The sequence below is a fragment of the Cydia fagiglandana genome, chromosome 21, assembly GCF_963556715.1.
Source record: "Cydia fagiglandana chromosome 21, ilCydFagi1.1, whole genome shotgun sequence".
NCBI lineage: Eukaryota > Metazoa > Arthropoda > Insecta > Lepidoptera > Tortricidae > Cydia > Cydia fagiglandana.
This window is the reverse complement of record NC_085952.1, coordinates 12,415,225-12,435,074: the sequence shown is the minus strand read 5'-3', so window position 1 is coordinate 12,435,074 and position 19,850 is coordinate 12,415,225. Positions and strand designations below refer to the sequence as shown.

General features: G+C 38.0%; 2 protein-coding genes across 3 annotated transcripts in view; one reads left to right on the top strand and one right to left on the bottom strand.

The window, feature by feature from the left end:
- The window catches only part of LOC134675161 (uncharacterized), a 49,576-nt gene extending 33,058 nt beyond the window's left edge, over positions 1 to 16,518 (top strand). The window contains exons 3-11 of one of the 2 annotated variants that reach the window (XM_063533344.1): positions 6,926 to 7,141; positions 7,754 to 8,007; positions 8,644 to 8,831; positions 11,336 to 11,436; positions 12,255 to 12,348; positions 12,796 to 12,871; positions 13,863 to 14,018; positions 14,811 to 14,983; positions 16,302 to 16,518. In XM_063533344.1, coding sequence (XP_063389414.1) covers positions 6,926 to 7,141; positions 7,754 to 8,007; positions 8,644 to 8,831; positions 11,336 to 11,436; positions 12,255 to 12,348; positions 12,796 to 12,871; positions 13,863 to 14,018; positions 14,811 to 14,983; positions 16,302 to 16,443 — 1,400 coding nt within the window. In that variant the 3' untranslated portion in view covers positions 16,444 to 16,518. The other variant, XM_063533343.1, reaches the window with a different exon arrangement.
- The window catches only part of LOC134675221 (uncharacterized), a 75,473-nt gene that overhangs the window by 50,063 nt on the left and 5,560 nt on the right, over positions 1 to 19,850 (bottom strand). The gene's annotated exons all lie outside the window — the stretch shown is intronic.

Below are 19,850 nucleotides of genomic sequence, written 5' to 3'. Positions count from 1 at the left end.
ATAGTTTTAGAGAAATGCAGCTCCAAGTGAAGCGCGGCAGTGTTGAACTTCCCCCCCCCCCCACTAATTGAGAGGTGGCTCTCGATGTCTCCCCGGTCTGTATCTGCTCAAGACCAGCTAAGAATCAACTGTGCCAAGTTTCAGCGCATAGTCACAAAGTGCAAGGTCCCCATACAACGGTGTGCGCTAACAAACCAGCTACATGACATTTAATGACAGGTAGGTCCGCGGCGGCGTTTCGTTTCACATGTGCGTTTCGTTGGTGCTGTCATTTTACGAGAGCAAAGAGTAATAATGTTGCCACCTTTATTGTAAATAGTCCATTGATTGTTTTGACTAAATACATAAACTTAAATATACCATAGTTATTTATTTTGGTAAAAAAATTTTTTTTTTCTCGAACATATTTAATAGCAAAAATGGATCAAGTATATGTGGATCGTTTATAGCAAAAAATTAGAAAATAATATGTTATAATAAAATGTTCCAATTTATTTAGAACAGTCTTCGCAGCTTAAAAAAACAGTATGGATTAATCTAAAAGGTTTCAAATTACATGGAACATTTTTGCAGAAATAAAAAATGTATAAAGATTTTGCAAAAACGTTCCAACATACATGGATCATTTAAGAAAAAATTAAATGTGCGTTTTATGAATTTAGTATAATGTTTCAAGACAAGTGGAACATTATAACGATATGTTATTCTATAAGGAGTTTTTAACAATGTGTTTCAGTATGCATGTAATGTTTTTACTTTATTTTGAGTACACGTCCTTGGTATAATGGTGGGTTGGAACATTTGGGTCAAACTTTATTGATGAAACTAACCTAAAAATACTAGCATCTTTGTGTGCACATGATGTAATATGTCAAAAATAGTACCCTGGTTATGGTAACTCATTTTCGAGTGACTTGTGGGTTGGAACGTTTTCGCGTAACTACGTCCAACTGAACTGAACTGTTAAAGAAAATTTTGGTAGGAGGCGATTTTTTTGTATTTGACTTGCTTTCCATGTTACTTAAACGTACCTACTTAAAAGGCTAATATAACTTACAGATCCAAAATTTTTTAGGGTTAAAACTCAAAGTTGAATAATAATGTAACTTTAGCAACTAAGTTGTTGGTCTGACTCATAAACAGCAATGGTGCATGAACCACTACCGTTTACACAAACTGTTGGTCTCGAGAGAGATCTACACTTAATGAACCGTGGCGAAGAAATTCTTAGACATAAGGATTTTATAATTTACTTTAAATTTAACTTTAACTGAGCAGATATAAGATTCAGTTTTAAATAGCGATGTAAATGAAGCTTTAAGTGTCGTCCTTGTTATGAATATCATTACTGAGTAAGAAGAAACTTAGATATACATTTAGGCTGACTTTCCAATGAGGTGGAGATGAGCGCAAATGAGGAGATGTGCAGGAATCAATAGTATTGGTTGTAATCCAGCAGAGCAGAAGAGAAGTGAACCATTATTTATTTGGATTTGATTTGTAATATTTGTAGTATTCAGTATTTTCCTCGCATTGGTGTACTTAGTGCACAATGTTGTGTTTTAGTTCACTCGGTGGCAAAATTTGTTTAACCACTCGAGATTTCACTTTTAAATACAATTTTTTAATCTTTCACTTCATGATGGGTATCAACCGCATTTTATAATTAGCAATAATTAGCACAAGGAGTTAAACAACAACTAGCAAAACATATGATATGATATGATATGATTTATTTATCTCACAATATACAATGTCACTTAAAATTACACATGGTAAATTTTTAGGAATTTATATTGTGATTGTCAGTTTTTTTACATGATGAATAATTACGAAAATATCCTCATACACTGTAAACAGATAGAAGTATACAGGAACCAATACCCAGGGACTCCATGCACTCTGAAGGAGGCAGTTAGCAACCTGAAGACACTGCTAGGTTTCATGGACGAGCGTGAGCTGGGGTGGCTAGAGTACCTAGTGCAAGCTCGTTTTCACCCAAAATAGGCACAATGGTTGTCGATTTCCGGAAAATGCCCAGGATAACTAACTAACTAACTAAACAACAACTATGTAACAAACACTTACATTTATCTCTCGATTACAAAGGAATCTTGAATGACATTGTAACACCGCAAGAAAGATGCATTTATGTGTCTGTAGGTCATATCAGATAGCGAATTAAATAGCACTAATGTTATATTTATAGTGCAGTTATGAAGTGTGAAAAAGTGCTTTAAATATGTAAGTACAATGATTTGGTTTTCTTCAAATAGGTAACTGCATAGTATATGATCAAGTGTGTGGTAGGCTAGTGTTTTCATTATATTCATCTACCCATCCTAATGTTGTTATAGCTAATAAGTTATATTTTGAATTAAGTATATAAATAGAGAAAAAAATACATTGGTACCAAAACGACTATTATTATTTTCGTTGTCGACATCTAGCATCGAGTAGCGGAATTATCAGTACTGCTACGTGACAATATAATTATGTTCCGACGACCGAAATGTCTAATGCTAAATTTTCAGCTAATATTATAACTGGAACTCTATTTTCAACTCATTCTGCTTTTAATGTTAGTTGTAAATTGTTGTTCAATACAATTTACGTGAGTTGCGAGAATTCTAGCAATCAAGGAGCTGGTACTGTAACTGATAACTCCGCTACTCGATGCTAGATGTTGATTGCGAAAATAGGTAATAATCGTTTTGGTACGAAAACTGATGTATGTATGTAGTGAGCACTGTATTCTTAATATTATCTATATTTCTCTATGGTAACTGTAAAGTTTAAGGATATTAGGGTTAAAATGCTTGCAGCGGAGATTGACCGTATAAATATTCATTCTGGGCAAGCTTCAGCTGAGCTCCCTAGCTCTTTAAGAGCCCTTCCACGTGCACACTAGCGTCCCAGCTAAATAATTGTAATTATTTAAATTTAACGAAAGATATTAAATTAAAAACCGGGCAAGTGCGAGCGAGGGACCCTATTACTAAGACTTCGCTGTCCGTCCGTCCGTCCGTCCGTCTGTCACCAGGCTGTATCTCACGAACCGTGATAGCTAGACAGTTGAAATTTTCACAGATGATGTATTTCTGTTGCCGCTATAACAACAAATACTTACTAAAAACAGAATAAAATAAAGATTTAAATGGGGCTCCCATACAACAAACGTGATTTTTGACCAAAGTTAAGCAACGTCGGGAGTGGTCAGTACCTACTGGGATGGGTGACCGTTTTTTTTTTTTGCATTATGGTACGGAACCCGTCGTGGGCGAGTCTGACTCGCACTTGCCCGGTTTTTTCAATATCTTTCGTTAAATTTAAATAATTACGGTTATTTAGCTGTGGCGCTAGTGTGCACGTTGAAGGGCTCTTAAAGTATTTAGAACAAAGGGTAACCATGCTAGTTATCACTTATAAGATAAGGGAGTATTATTCAGTTTTCACGATAATATTGGAATGCTAGTCACTCAGTCTGGTCTAGATATAAGCTCGTAAAACCTTCGCGACTCAACCACTGTGACATCTAAAGTGCGGTGCACCGCAATGTTTGCGTTGTCCAATTGCTGAGGCCAAAATCAGTACGATGGTTATATGCGATTAGGCCATTCTTACAGTTATACAATAATGGTATAATATTCTTTTCAACACACTTGCTCGTAACGTGGAACTTATCGAACTGCTTTTAGGGTCATAATCTTAAATATTGAACCAGAGTGCCTTTAGGGTTTCGTACCCAAAGGGTAAAAACGGGACCCTATTAATAAGACTCTGCTGTCTATTTGTCTGTCACCAGGCTGTATCTCATGAACCGTGAAAGCTAGGAAGTTGAAATTTTCACAGAAGATGTATTTCTGTTGCCGCTATAACAACATATACTGAAAACAGAATATATTCTGCCACACTTAAACATCTATTATAATAGATGTTTAAGTGTGGCTCCCGTACAACAAACGTGATATTTTTGCCGTTTTTTGCGTGTAGGTACCCTTCCGAGTCCGACTTGCATTTGGCCGGTTTTTCATTATAAGTACATACATAATTGTTCTATCGAACTTGTATAGGAATATTGGTAATGTTTGACTTTAGCGCACAAGTTGACGGTACTGAATTCATCCTGATACTAGGATTTTTTTTTCTTAGCCTATTTGTGTGTCCCACTGCTGGGCAAAGGCCTCTCCCCTGGTTCTCCATGACTCCCGATTTAGCGCTTCCTCCGGCCAGTTGTTAAGGAAGGCGTCAAAGTCGTCCCGCCATCTCCGCCTGGGCCTAGGATATACAAAAATATTTACAAAGAAGTTAGATGTCTAATGCTACGAACTTTCTTTTGTAAACTTCATTAATAGCACTTTCCATAGCTTGCCTTCATTTAAAAAAAAAACAATAGATGCCGCAGATAATGCATTTCCTATATTGATTTCACACAAAGTCGGCTAGATATAGGGAGAAAGTTTTCGCTTGTTAAGGTGATTTCGTTTTTAGCTCTTTTTCCATCTTTCTTAACTTAAGGTTGATAAGTTTAATTCTAACTTTTCATCAGAGGCGCTTCGATGTCCTTTGTATAAATAAATGATCTTATACAGGGTGTTTGGTACATCGTTTGCCAACTTAAAACATCAGATAGGTTGAGTCATTTGCTATCTTCTCAGGCCTAGAATGTTTTAATTTGGTGCAAAAAAAAATTTCACTTCTATTTTGACAGTTTTTCGTAAATTCCACCACACTTTACACAAAAAACCATGGCCAATTTTGTTTTTCTAGGCATGAGAAGATAGCAAATGACTCAAGCTATCTGCCGTTTTAATTTGGCAAACGATGTTCCAAACATCCTGTATATTAGAACTGAGTATAGTAGTGTTCAAGATTATAAGTACCCATTTCATTACATTGAGATCTAAAAAGCTCTGAGTTTTATTATTATTAAATTAGTATACTATAATTTAGTTAGGTTCAGTTTATAAGTTTTGATAAGTACAAAAAAATGTATTTATACCGGGTGTGGCCTGTAATATGAGCAAAAAATTAGGCAGTACTCCTCATACTGACCAACATTTGTTCAGCGAGTTTTAAAAATAACTCGTGGTTTGAATTTTAATACACTTTAAAGTTTATTCTAAGACGCAATGTATTGCGAATTTTGTTATGTTTTAAGGCGTGACAAGCAATGTCAATCACAATGATATGGCGTGGCGATGACGTCCATTGAAGATAATATTTATTTTGTATGAAAAATAGGGAGTCTAAATACTTCATAATTTTTAAAAGTTGTTGAACAAAAGTGTCACCGTTTGAGGAATACGATCTATGTTTTAATTATTTGCTCATGTTACAGACCACACCCGGTATATTCAAATAAAATCACCATATTGTAAGAATGACTTAAGGTGTAATGTACTCGTATAGTCCGTTTTTTTAGCATTAGAAAGAACTTCGCAGAAGTTCGCTTGTAGTTCTAAATCTGGCACTTTTAGCGGTAACAATTTGAAGTAAATTATTGTATTGACCATGCTACATTAGATAGTTCAATAATTATTAACAATTAACAAGCCTGATAAAAACTGCACGCTTGCTTCTGCGGAGTTCTTTCTAATGCTAAAAAAAACGAACTATAGTTATCTATGGACTTCTAAAACTGAAATAATTAATAATGAGTATTGCCAAAGGTCCTAATTTAAACATTACAGAAAAGGTTAATGAGCAAAAAAACATTTATTTTGAGTATCTAAACACGTCATGATCAAAAATTTTCAGGTCACTTCATTAATCCTTCAAGCTATCTCAAAAATCATAAATAACTTACTCCTTTTAATACTTACCTACATGACAACACGTAACTCAATCATAATGAGGGGTATTTTGTAATGGAAAACTGGGACAACACGTCATATTGAAAAGAGAAAATCACGTAACAACATTCAATAGAATCTAGAACGTGTAAATACGGAAGAAAGTATTTGAGATGACAATACAGGAGAAATTTAATCATTAATGTATCTTGATATACTTTGTAACAACCTATAATAGTAACAACTTTTGTAGGTTAAGACGAAACAGGAGCTGAGTTTTAAATATTTTAGGTAAATATACCCGTCTCGCTAACGGAAGCGGCACCTAAAAGTAGTGCGATAAGGACAAGGCGAAAAATCCTGCGTAAAAATCTCAAAAATCGAGGTTTCGTACTCCTCTGTTTCCTCCTCCAAAACTTAACCAATCGTAACCAAATTTGGAAATCTAAATGATTATGAAATTATCTGTGTCGGACCGTTTTGCTTTTTTGGCTAATTGATATCAGTTTTGAATGCCACGCCTCTCATTGCGGCATAGTCCATTAGGCCATTTTGGCCATTTTTGAAGGGCTCTAGCGCCTTAAAAAACAAAAATATCAAAAAAAGCAAAACGGTCCGACACAAATATTTACAATATTAATCTGTGTTGAAAAAAACATTGCTCTAGCTTCAAAAACCACGGAGGAAAACGAGGAGTACGTTTGTATGGAGAAATGACCACTCCTGTTGGCTCTTAATCATTACACAATATTAATAGGTAATGTAGTAGGTAGGTAAACTCATAGGTGTTGGTACTATTTTGAGACCTATATCTTTTTTTCTGGAGTATTTCAATATTTATCTTAGGATTAAATTATCTTTGAAATTAAAAAACAGATTTCTATGAACTTTCTATTCCTTCATATCAATTTGCTGATCATTAAGTTCTGTTTATTTCATTTATACTATGTGACATATAAAATTATTCATAATTATCAATAAATATCTCAATTCCAATATCTCAATTTTATCATCACCAAAAACTAATCAACCACATTGTCATAAATGGACCAATTTTCCGGCATTACACTTTTCACGTCTTTTTCAGATTTCAAATTCAAGTCTAACAGAATATTTTTTGAATTTTCCAGCCAGTCCATTCGAAGAAGTCACGGACGCGCTATACGACAAAGGCATCAACTTCCTGGTCACTCACGACATGAAACTGACATTACCAGAAACTTTATTCGATGGGGCATCAGTCAGGATATCGCCACGAGCCCTGACGAAAACTGGAGCGCTGGTGCATATAGATCTGGAGCCAAGACAGAACCAGGGGGAAGGGAGGCTGTTTTTCAAAAAGATAAGTAAGTAAATAAATATATTCATCTCCCGCTTCCGACATACTTTTCTAAGTAGTCTTCGGGCTTTGACAACCATCCGAAAAATTGAGTTCAAGGAATGTAGTGCAATACGGGAGAACGGCAGTACTGTCCAAATGCAAAATCTATTAGATTGTGTCTGATAGTTCTATTCAACTATAGAGCGACCGCTTAAATGACTCCTCGCCTGCGCGGTACGGGGGCGACGGGGTTAGACGACTAAGGGTGGTGGGGAAGGTGCGGGCGGGGGCGGGGGGCGTACGGCGCCATTCCGGTATCAAAATACTCTCCAGTTTTATGAAACTGGGTGACAGAATATGATTGTTAATCTTTTCAGTAACTATCTACGTAACTAAAACTTCACTGGTGACCGAAGAGCTGGCAGCTCGCTCAACGCATTAGCATCGCAATACAGCGGGGAAATGCTGCCAGCGTCCTCGGCACCACGCCAAAGGGGCCCAATTTCTTAGAAGTATTTTAATTTTATTTAGTATTAGTTTTATTTTATAGGTAAGTTAGTTTATTTTTTATGTGTCTACCTAGAACTCAAAATTAAACAGATAATATGTAAAGAAATGTTAATCTTATATTTTCCAGAAGATAAAATAAAGAAGAAGTTGATAACGGCAGCGATAGCGATAGTACTGGTCATTAAGCTGATAGCTCTAAAGCTGGTATTCGTTCTTCCCCTCATCATGGGAGTGACGACAGCGAAGAAGATCTTCCTGAAGCTTCTGCTGTTCATCTTCCCTGCTCTGAGCCATATCTTCAAGCTGTGCTCGTGGTACCACAATAATTATCATACGACGAAGTACCATCACCACCATCATTTGATTACGCACCACCATAAGGTAAGTTGTAAATAAATACATACATACATACCCACATACATACCGGTTAAAATCATAATCCTCCTTTTGCGTTGCCGTATTTGGATAAAAACAGTTATTTACGATATAAGTACGGAAAGTATGTAGGAAATCGGCAACGAGTGGTGATGAATTAAAACACGACCGAAAGAAGTGTTTTATATCGACACGAGTTGCGGATTACCTATTCGTACGTGTATCAGTACAATTTCTGGGAGACTGAACTTTGCTAGGAAAACATATAAAAACTCAACCCCATTCACAGAGATAAGACCTAGCTAGATCGATTTTGTCGCCCCCCAAAATCCTCATATAGCAAATTTTATCAAAATCGTTAGAGCTCTTTCCGTTCGAATTTTATCGAAAAACTATTGCGAGAATGCCGTCGTTAGATAAAAAAAAACCTTAATTTCCAGAACCCCCACGCCCCCATCTACCATGCACCGTCCCACGGCCCCCACGGATCCACCGTCGTGGTGCGACCCCACGCCGCCGGCCCACCAAACTCGCACGACCTTCACCATCCTGGCGGTCATGATGGACCACCAGCTTTTGAACACTATCCTCAGGATTGGGAGCTGTCTGGACCGGGACTTGGAAGCGAGTATGTATTTCCAGAACCCCCACGCCCCTATCTACCACGCGCCGTCCCACGGCCCCACCGGTTCCACCGTCGTGGTGCGGCCCCACGCCGCCGGCCCACCGAACTCTCACGACCTTCACCATCCTGGCGGTCATGTTGGGCCACCAGCGTTTGAACACTATCCTCAGGATTGGGAGCTGTCTGGACCTGGTACTGGAAGCGAGTATGTATTTTTTTGTTGACATAAAGCATACGGCCCGCCTATTGTTGACAAACAAGCATATGGTAAGGTAATAATGTTAAGCAGTCTCCGTAGCCTATGGACGCCTGCAAATTCAGAGGTGTTACAATTGTTACATGTACGTTGCAAATTTCCGGATCCGTAACAATTATTTTTGAACTAGACTCTAGTTAGGTACCTGCTTGCTCTAAGTATTGTATTGTATTTATTTATTGCAATTCACATGTACATTAAAGGTTTTACAAGTACTTAAGAGTATGGGTAGGTACACAAATGACACATGAAACCCTGATGGGCGCAGCAATGTAGGTAGATATGTAAACAATACTTATCATTATATATGCCCGCATAATTTCATATTCTAGCATTATACAATTAGGTAGGTCGGTGCCTTGTTACTTTCACACCGAGACCGTTGTACACAAACAAATACGAATAGGTAAACTGAATCAGCTATTTACTTACAAGTAGGTATTTAAAAGTTTGACCAGCGTAAGTATACATTTATTTGGCTGTTTACTCATTTTCATTAAAATAATCCTGTACGCTATAATAACATTTTTGATTAAGTGTTGTTTTAAAGTTTTATTAAATATTTTTTCCAGTTCAATATCTTTTATATCATTAGGTAATTTGTTATAAATTTTGATGGCCATGTTTTGTGGGCTTGTGCTATGTAGTTTTAGTTTTGAGTTTGTTGTCTGTATAAGGTTGTTTTTATTTCTCGATTCGTATCGCCTAGGTTGGTCAGCAATTTTTTTAAATAGATCGGGGTATTTACGTACAAATTTGCAAATTTCAAGGATATAAATTGAAGTTAAGGTTAAGATTTTAAATTTGATGAAGTAAGGTTGGCAGCTGTCAGGGCAATAGATATTTGCTAATATTCTTACGCATGTTTTTTGGAGAATAAACAACTCGTTTGCATCCGTGCTATTCCCCCATAGGATGATAGAATATTTTAGCCATGAATAGGCATACGCATAGTAAGCTGCAAGGGCAGATTTTAGGTTAGTGGTTTTTTTTAGTTCTCTTAATGCATAGGTGAATTTTGACATTTTAGTTGCAATCTTTTTTACGTGCGCTTTCCAATTTATATTGGAGTCGATATCCAAGCCCAGAAGTGTAAAGGTATCAACGCATTCTAGTTTTATATTATTGTATGAGAAGTCTATTTGTAACGGGGTTTTTTGGTAGGGCCTAAATTGCATTAACTTAGTCTTTGAAAAATTTATTTCTAAGTTATGATCGTTCATCCAGTGAGTTATATTTGTCAATATGTTTTTGAGATTTTCGTAAAGATTTTGGTCATTTACACATGATGTTAGCACAGAGATATCGTCAGCAAATAGTACACAGTTTTGTTTTATTATTTTTGGGAGGTCGTTTATATAGATCAAAAATAGCAAACACCCGACGACACTCCCTTGAGGAATGGAATTCTGTACGTGTTGCACGCCAGATTTGACGTAATTTATACAACCGGTTTTGTAATCGATACTTTGTAGTTCCACGTATTGTATTCGATTTTCTAGATAAGAGGTAAACCATTTATGGGTTATTCCTCTTACGCCAATCCCGTATAGTTTATTTAGAAGAATTTGATATTGAACTTTGTCGTAGGCTTTAGACATGTCTAATAGAATTCCAATGGCATAATGTTTACTATTAAGTATATCTAGTACTTGCTGCATATATGTATAGGCGGCTAAGGTGGTCGAACGGTTTTTCCGGAATCCATTTTGGTTGTCATCGAAAATCCGATATTTTTCACCAAAAGAATAAATGCGCTTGCAAATAGCTGTTTCGAATATCTTTGATGATGTTGGGAGTAGTGAAATGGGTCGATAGTTGCTATAGGGTTAGTTCGGTCTCCTTTCTTTTTGTATATAGGTTTTACTAAGGCGGTCTTTAAAAGGTCCGGGAATGTCCCCCCCGGGAAAGTTACTAGTTACTAGAGCAAGCAGGAACCTATAGTCGCACCAAACAAAGTCTGCAGCGGATTTGATAGCCCACGCAGTGTAAGTGTTATGTATACGTCATAACTTCATAGAAGTTTGATGTTTAAAATGACACTTTCACTGCGTGGGCTATCAAAATCGCTGCAGACTTTTTGCGGTCTAACTATACCTATAAGCATCTTCAAATACTGAACGAGGTTTTCCGCGATCGAGATTTTCACTAGATGGCAGCACCGTGACGAGAGGCTTTTTTGACAGCTGCTGTCAAAATGCACCAAAAAAAATAACATGGTTAAACATGATTAGTGGGTTATGACTATGACAGCTAGACCTCTCGCGACGGTGCTAACATCGAGTGAAAAACTCAAATGCAGAAATCCTCATTGTATGTTTCGGCTCCGGTTCCAGATCAAGATAATTCCATATAGCTGATATAGCCAAGAGAGCACTCTTTAAAGGAAGACCCTATAAGAGTGCCTCCAAACACCAAACGGAAGAATAATGACCGCTAATTTTATATTTCAGATACCTAGCAGCGGACATACATCGAAACGCGATAGCAAACTTCAAACCTCATCCCAATGACATGAACGACATTAAAGCTTGGGGATTGGGCCTACCACCAGGTAATTATAAAAGTTTTTCAATCCTTAACTCCCATAAGCTGTGCCGTGTGCCGGCATCAGAAAAGAATAGCATCACCCCAATTGGAGACAGATATGCAATATGCATATGAGCAAGACTCGCCCGTATCCTTAGCGGGGTCCTCGCTCACAAGAGCTGTGCGCGTGCCACATCGAAAAAAAAAACTCCCATAAGCTTTTGGCGACAAAAGAAACTGTACTTGAGCGTTTTCCAAAAAAAGTGTATATTTCATTCATGTCTTCAAAATATTAACTTCTTGGGCTCATTTTACTTAGAATCATTTGTACATTCACGCCTCATACATGAAAAAATGTGTCCCAAAATTTTGTATAATTTTTTTTCCAGTGCGACGTTCACACAAATAAAAAAAAATTCATGCAAGAATGTGACGATCTGGAAAGGAAATCTTTGGATACAATTCTTTCATGTATGAGGCGAGCGAATGTACAAATGATTCTGACTTTCTGAGTAAAATGAGCCCAAGAAGTCAATATTTTGAAGACATGAATGAATTGTACACTTTTTTTGAAAATCGCTCACTTACGTCTCAACAATCATTATTTAACCTTTTCGACGCCATGTCAAACACAATTGCTGTCACTCGGACGCCACGTCACCGAACTGTCAAAACTGAAATTGAACTTTATCCATATGCACGTAGGTCTATGTTGCTCTGCGGTCTGTGACCGCTTAATCGGTCTTTGGCGTTGGACCTGCGGTGCTGATATATCGGTCATTGGCGTCCAAAAGGTTAAGATGACTTAGACATAATTAAACACGTTTTGTCGTGTGGTTCCAGGGTCATCAGGCAACGTGGGTGAATATGCAGCTGGCACTAACCCAGCAGTTGTGGCTGCTCCTCCCAACGGTCAAAGGATATCACTTGCTGGAAGGTATGCATGCAAATTTTTTTTGCCAGAAATGTCATTGTTGATACAAGCTAAAATACGAAAACGTAAATCATGGACTAACCCCATTATTCATCAATCATTACGGGCCTGATCACAGAATAAATAATAGTACTAGGTACAGAAGACTCACTCTCTAACAAAACGCGTCCGTCACGATCAGCACTGATATGGCCGCAAGGTGGCGACAGCGCCACGCGCGGCTTATGGCAAACCCCAAAATTGGGGTCGAACGGATGGACTTTTAGCTACCTGTAGCAAAGCGATGAAATCGCGGAGTGAGCCACGCCTGGCCTGATTTAGTTACATTATGTTTATCCCTTTCTTACAAATACATAAGTCAAAATGACAGATAAAGACAAACGATTATTAGCTTATTGAGGCTTGTAGCTCGTTTATGAATAAGGGGGTTATTCTGTCTGTCCGTTTCAGACCGGTGGGACCGCCAGGATATCGAAATAAAAAGCCAACAACCAAGGATCCTTTGCAAGCTGAAAAAGAAGCATTGGTAAGTTTTATCATGTAATAATTATATATCCTACTTAATAGGATTTATTTCTTTGATGTTATAGTTAGACCAAAAAAGTCTGCAGAGATTTTGATAGCCCACGCAGTGCATGTGTCATTTTAAACGTCAAACTTCTATTAAATTATGACGTACAAATAACACTTGCACTGCGTGGGCTATTAAAATCGCTGCAGACTTTTTTTAAAGTGACGAAACCGCGGAGTGAGCCACGTCTGTTATAGACGAACCATCCAACTTTTCAGATCAGTGTGATTAGGGAAAAGGGTGGACTGAAAGTAGATGTAGTGACAAACATTTAGGAAGGTATGTTGTGAAGGTTTGGACACGTGGAAAGAATACACATTATTTCACTCGAAAGAAGGCTAACAAAGAGAGTGTATAAGGGTGAAATGGGAGTGGGAGGTTGAAGCTTGGCGGACTTTCTCTGATCAGATCGGGAAAATCCTGAAGAAAGGCCAGGTCAAGAGCACCCTAAACCGGCGAACGTGTATGAGGAATGTTATGAAAGTGAAGGAAGCAACAAAACATAATTAAAAGGTGCTCCCATGGGCCATGCTGTTTTAACCGTTTACTCGCTCATTAAACTGTATAAGACTACTTCTGCCAATATGAATTTGTAATTGCATCCACAAACCTATTTTGTAATCTCATCTTTGTTAATTTTACTTTTACATAAGTACATCATTTATATTGTAAACTTGCACTATATACATTGTAGATTTATCAGTAGGTAATCTAGTAATCTGTGGACGATGTTGTTGGTCTCACACTTTATTATCCTTTGTACTCTACTTCTGTGTTTGAACCCTGTGTGTTACTGTTTTTTGTCCCAAATAAATTGAAAAAAAAAAGCGAAAGAGGTACCAGTATGTCAGGATCGTGGCAAGTGGAAATCCGTGGTCTCTGTTTACCCCTACGGGAAATAGGCGTGATTATATGTGTGTATGGATGTATGTATGTATGTTTTCAGATCCGAGCGGCGGCGCTAGCGGCGCGCGCGCCGCCGTCCCCCGTCCGCGACGAGCTGCTGCGCGTGTCACAAGCGAAGCTATCAGAAAACAACCGTGTGAAGGCTGAGACGCAGCTAGTCAAGCAACAGCAGGAAATACTCGCTGCTCAGGACCCTGTGAGTATTAACATACATAAATTAATTATTAGGGGGACATCTTACACGGATCAACCTAGCCCCAAACTACAGAATCCGCGACGAGATCCTGCGCGTGTCGCAAGCGAAGCTGTCAGAAAACAACCGGGTGAAGGCTGAGACGCAGCTAGTAAAGCAACAGCAGGAAATACTCGCTGCTTAGGACCCTGTGAGTATTGACATACATAAATATTAGGGGACATATTACACAGATCAACCTAGCCCCAAACCCCCTAGTATTTATTTATGTATGCAAGCGAAGCTGTCAGAAAACAACCGTGTGAAGGCTGAGACCCAGCTAGTAAAGCAACAGTTCTATCTATCTACCGAAAATCTTGCACGATTGTGCAAACCTTTGTATGGACCAACGTTTATCTGACATGGCTATTTGTCGTTACGTACAAATCATGTACTAATAGCCATATTTACGTGCCCCTCCTCGCAAAAATCGGCACACTGTTTTGTACAGAAAATGACAGCCAAGGCGTCTCCAGTTACTATAGTCTGTATCTTTAGGTATTTCAATAAAAGTAAACAAACAATTTGTCAATTTCGTGTAGAGTCACTGAACGACCTGACTTTAGCCTACATTATTTGATCATGTAATGTTTTCATCTATTACGCTCGTATTTAAGGAGCCATTTGTGGGTACATTTTGTTTACTTTTATTTAAATACCTAAAATACAGAGTACTTATAAATGCTCTAGAGTTATAATTTATAATGTATGCATGGGTTTATCAATACCTAATTTGCCAATTTCTATCTTATCCAGGACACGATAGCAGCAGAGCGGTTCTACGGGCAACTACTTGACAGAGTGGACCATATCCTTAGTCCTCTCGGGGCCAGCGATACAGGGTGTAAGGAGAGGGCCGTCTGCGCGTTATACAGGGAGCCCTTCAAACACGCGCCTTACAGCAATCTAGTCTCCAATGAATTGAGCAAGTAAGTGGCTAAACTCGAAACTACTTCATCATCATCATCATATCAGCCAGAGGACGTCCACTGCTGGACATAGGCCTCACCCAAAGAGTGCCACAATGACCGGTCTTGCCACCCGTATCCAGCGGACTACTTACTTACGAAACTACTTACAAACTAAAATATATTAAACAAAATAACCCAAACCGTCGTAGTGTTAGACGAAGAAAGGTTGATGGCCCACGCAGTGCAAATGTTATTTTAAACGTCAAACGTCTATGAAATTATTATGACGTACTTATAAATAACACTTGCACTGCGTGGGCTATCAAAATCTCTGCGACGCACTCCACCAAGCTACAGAACGGGACCGATGGAGACAATTCTGACGGAATCAAACGGAGTCACGATCCTCAGCAATGAGGGACCGATTGAAGAGAGAGATACAATAAAAACCGGGCAAGTGCGAGTCGGACTCGCGCACGAAGGGTTCCGTATCATAAAGCAAAAAAAAAACGGAAAAAATGCAAAAAGAAAACGGTCACTCATCCAAGTACTGACCACGCCCGACGTTGCTTAACTTTGGTCAAAAATCACGTTTGATGTATGGGAGCCCTACTTAAATCTTAAATCTGTTTTTAGTATTTGTTGTTATAGCGGCAACAGAAATACATCATCTGTGAAAATTTCAACTGTCTAGCTATCACGGTTCGTGAGATACAGCCTGGTGACAGATAGACGGACGGACGGACGGACGGACAGCGAAGTCTTAGTAATAGGGTCCCGTTTTACCCTTTGGGTACGGAACCCTAAACATGGCAAAAAAAGAAAAGCTCGAATACATGTAATTTATTAGGCTAGGCCAAGCGCCTATTACCATACTCTAAGAATGAAATCCTTTGATGATATTTTACGTGAGGAAGTTACCAGCCAGGTTTTAGGGTTCCGTACCCAAAGGGTAAAACGGGACCCTATTACTAAGACTTCGCATTCCGTCCGTCCGTCCGTCTGTCTGTCACCAGGCTGTATTACACGAACCGTGATAGCTAGACAGTTGAAATTTTCACAGATGATGTATTTCTGTTGCCGCTATAACAACAAATACTAAAAACAGAATAAAATAAAGATTTAAATGGGGCTCCCATACAACAAACGTGATTTTTGACCAAAGTTAAGCAACGTCGGGCGTGGTCAGTACTTGGATGGGTGAACGTTTTTTTTTTTTGCATTTTTTTCCGTTTTCTTTTTCATTATGGTACGGAACCCTTCGTGCGCGAGTCTGACTCGCACTTGCCCGGTTTTTTATTTGGATATATCATTAAAATCTGTATTTGATTCCCAGGGATTCCAACGAGCTGGTACCAGCAGCGGACAGCAAATTCGCCATCCAATACTATCGTTACGTGCAAGCCGCCAGGGACGGACAGGAACAGAAGGATTGCACCCTCATCTACCCTGATTGCCATATCGATTACAACAAGTAGCCACAGACTAAATAGTAACATGATGCATGTGGTTACAAACTGCCTCTTTTTGACTAGTTGTCCGTCAGATTTTGTTAAAAGAAAGAGTGTTTTCGGTTTCAGATTAGCGTTTTATACTAGCGTGCGCGTACGTCACAGACTAGCCGAGGCGTAGACGTGGCCTACGATGGAGCGAGCTCGCCCAGAAGTTTCACAGTGCTTGCACAGTGCAGTGTGCAGCTTGGTTTTTATATTGTAATGCTGTTATTTATTTGATCAATAAATAAATACCAAATGTAATGTAACGCGCATGTAAGCTCGTACCGTAGGCGCAGAAAAATACGCTAGTCTGAAACCGCCCTTATCATCTACCCTGATTACAAGGGCTGCAAATAAACAGCGGTTACATACTAATAGACATACATGGAGTTGAAAAATACCAGTTACTATTGACAATTTTTCTGAGAGCATTCTAATATGATTTTGTTTAGGTACTTACACCATCCGCCATCATGAAAACCAAGTTAGACGGCTATCTTCATCAACTTGTTTTTTTTTAATTTTCTTACAATTTGTATGCGTGCGTGAAACTTAAACTAAACTCCATTACAAAAATGCATGCGGTCGGGATAACATGAATTACTTCCATTATATTTTATTATAATTATTTTCGCACCAGAAAAATAAGTTCTGATCAGACAAAACGCGTTTATAAATAGAATTAAATAAAATCGGTCTGACACGTTATTATACACTAGTTGTTAGCGAGTAAAATATTGTATTAATGTGTTAAAGTCAATATTGTAAAAATATTAGGGATGTACCGACTAGTCGCCGACTAGTCGGGAAAGCCGACTATCCGGCCACATTTGTAGTCGGCGATTAGTCGGCGACTAGTCGGCAAAAATGGCCGATTAGTCGGCACTTTATTAGTGAAAGAAAAACGGAAAGAAAGAAACCAACAGTCAATATTTACCATATGTTTTATGTCTATTTTACCAAAATACCTATTCAAGATGTGAAAACTTTTGTTCATATAATTGACCGTTTAATCGTTATCGTATGGTGGTGGGCTGGTGTATTCCTCTACAGGTCGATCTCAACTGATTTTCGTGTAATTTCATGGCCAAGTTCTATACTTAAAGGATTTTATTATAATTCAGTTTTTTTTGTAATGGTGGAGCCATAACCATGGGGAACTATTAATTTTATTGTAAAATTTAGAGACATAAACAGGCCATGTTGCTCGTAAAGACGCTGACCACAGGGGATAGGTTCTTAACTGGCGACTACGTACGAGAAATAGAGCCTTGGAACTACAAGTTGTACCTGCTCAGGATCGCAAAATAAAAAAAAGACAGAAATTGAACGAGGATTCTTGTGATAGGTCTTTGAACCTGTAGAGAACACCTTTTAGCCAAGCTAATATATGAATAGCGCAACCAAAAGAGCAAAACTATTGTTTTTCACCTGAACTTATACTAAAGTAATGATCTGGCCGACTAGCCGACTAGTCGGCCGACTAATCGGCCATTCGAGCGCCGATTAGTCGGCTAGTCGGCTAGTCGGCCAAATCAATAGTCGGCACATCACTAAAAAATATCGCTTTAAATTTACAGTGAGTCAACTTTTTATTGCCATGTTTTGTAAAATGAATAAATTTCTTTAATTAAAATTAAAACTTTACAGTTGAAATATTGTAAAACTGAAGCGGTATTTGTGTAAATATAGTGAAAAATTAAATTATTTATTTTGTATGTTGATATTTTTACAACGTACCGTCAACCGGGGTGAATAGGGATGCTGGGGTGAATAGAGACACAAATAAAAATGTGAATTAATTACTATCCACACAAATTGTATCATACAAAATCTACTATTATTTTCAATCGAATGATACATTTAGTGTGGGAAGGTACTTTTTAGAAATTTTACAGGTAATTTTCATTGAAAATTTTGTCCCTATTCACCTCAGCCATCCCTTTTCACCCCGCTAGACGGTAACTATACTTTGTAGAATCTGAGTAAAAATGAAAAATGGTATGAAAGGATTTTGCTTGTATGTTACTCAAAGTAACCATTCCTAGTTTTAATACGTTCTTTTTTTATACGTAATTAATTTATTTCTTAAATAATTGTACTTTTTATTGGGTACTATATTTAAGGGTTTTATGGGAAATTGACTGTTATCTACATTTTACTGCATTTATTCGCCTTAAGTTTTTATTATATACCGACCGTTTAAATGAGTCCTCGCCTGCGCGGGACGGGGGCGACGGGGTAGGACGACTAAGGGTGGCGGGGAAGGTGCGGGCGGCAGGCGTACGGCGCCCGCACCTTCCCCGGCACCCTTAGTCGTCCTACCCCGTCGCCCCCGTACCGCGCAGGCAAGAACTTATTTAAGCGGTCGCTCTATAGTACTAAATTCTACCAATTTATTTATTTTAGCGTAATTAAAACTAAACAAAATAGTTACAGCTACGTCCAAAACCTTAGCGTTAGTAGCGAATTATTTGTTCTAAACAACGTTATGTTTGTAATTATGATTAAGAGTGACATTCCATTTCCAACTGCAGCTGCAATACTGTTCATTTTACTATGGAAACGCGTCGCTGTCATTGTCAATTTCCATAGTAAAATGAACAGTATTGCAGCTGCAGTTGGAAATGGAATGTCACTCTAAGACTTACTTTGATTTGACTCATATTTTAATTTATTTGTCACGTTTTTAACACCTTCATCGCCGACGCATTACGATTAAATAGTTTCGTGACGCGTATTCGCGTTTTCGGTAATGAATGGGTAGGCAAATTTTACTTTAACTCATGCATTTTAGCCACGCCAGGCGTGGTTCACTCCGCAGTTTCGCCGCTTTGCAACAAGTAGCTAAAAGTACATCCGTTCCATGCCAATTTTGGTGGCTAGCCATAATGGCTCCTCTACACGATGGGCCAACGCCGGCCACTCCAAGTGACGCATTTATGCATTATAGGGAGCAAGTTAAAATTAGCTTAATATTAGTACGACTCGCGACAGTTTCAATTCGTTAAATATTAAACAAAAGTGTAAGTAAGCTGTAGTTTCCTAAAATACACTTAACTTTACTTAAAAGTATGAATTACTCGAAGTAAGTCTTTATAGGAAGTAATGGAATTATTTATTAAATTTGTAGAATAAAGCCATTCAGTCACTAGGACAATACATTACGTATTTAACAAAATGCATTTAAGTTATTAATATGTGTTTTAAGTATACGAAGTAAAACTTTGAAGAAAATAGTTGTTTTACAATTTTTTGACATGTCAAATTATTTGAAACACCTGAAACATTTATTTACATTTAATAATCGAAAGTAAAAAAAATATTCCTTAAAAGTGGTTTTGCTCAAAAGTACTTTAAGTTTGTGTTAATAGTTTAATAATCGAATC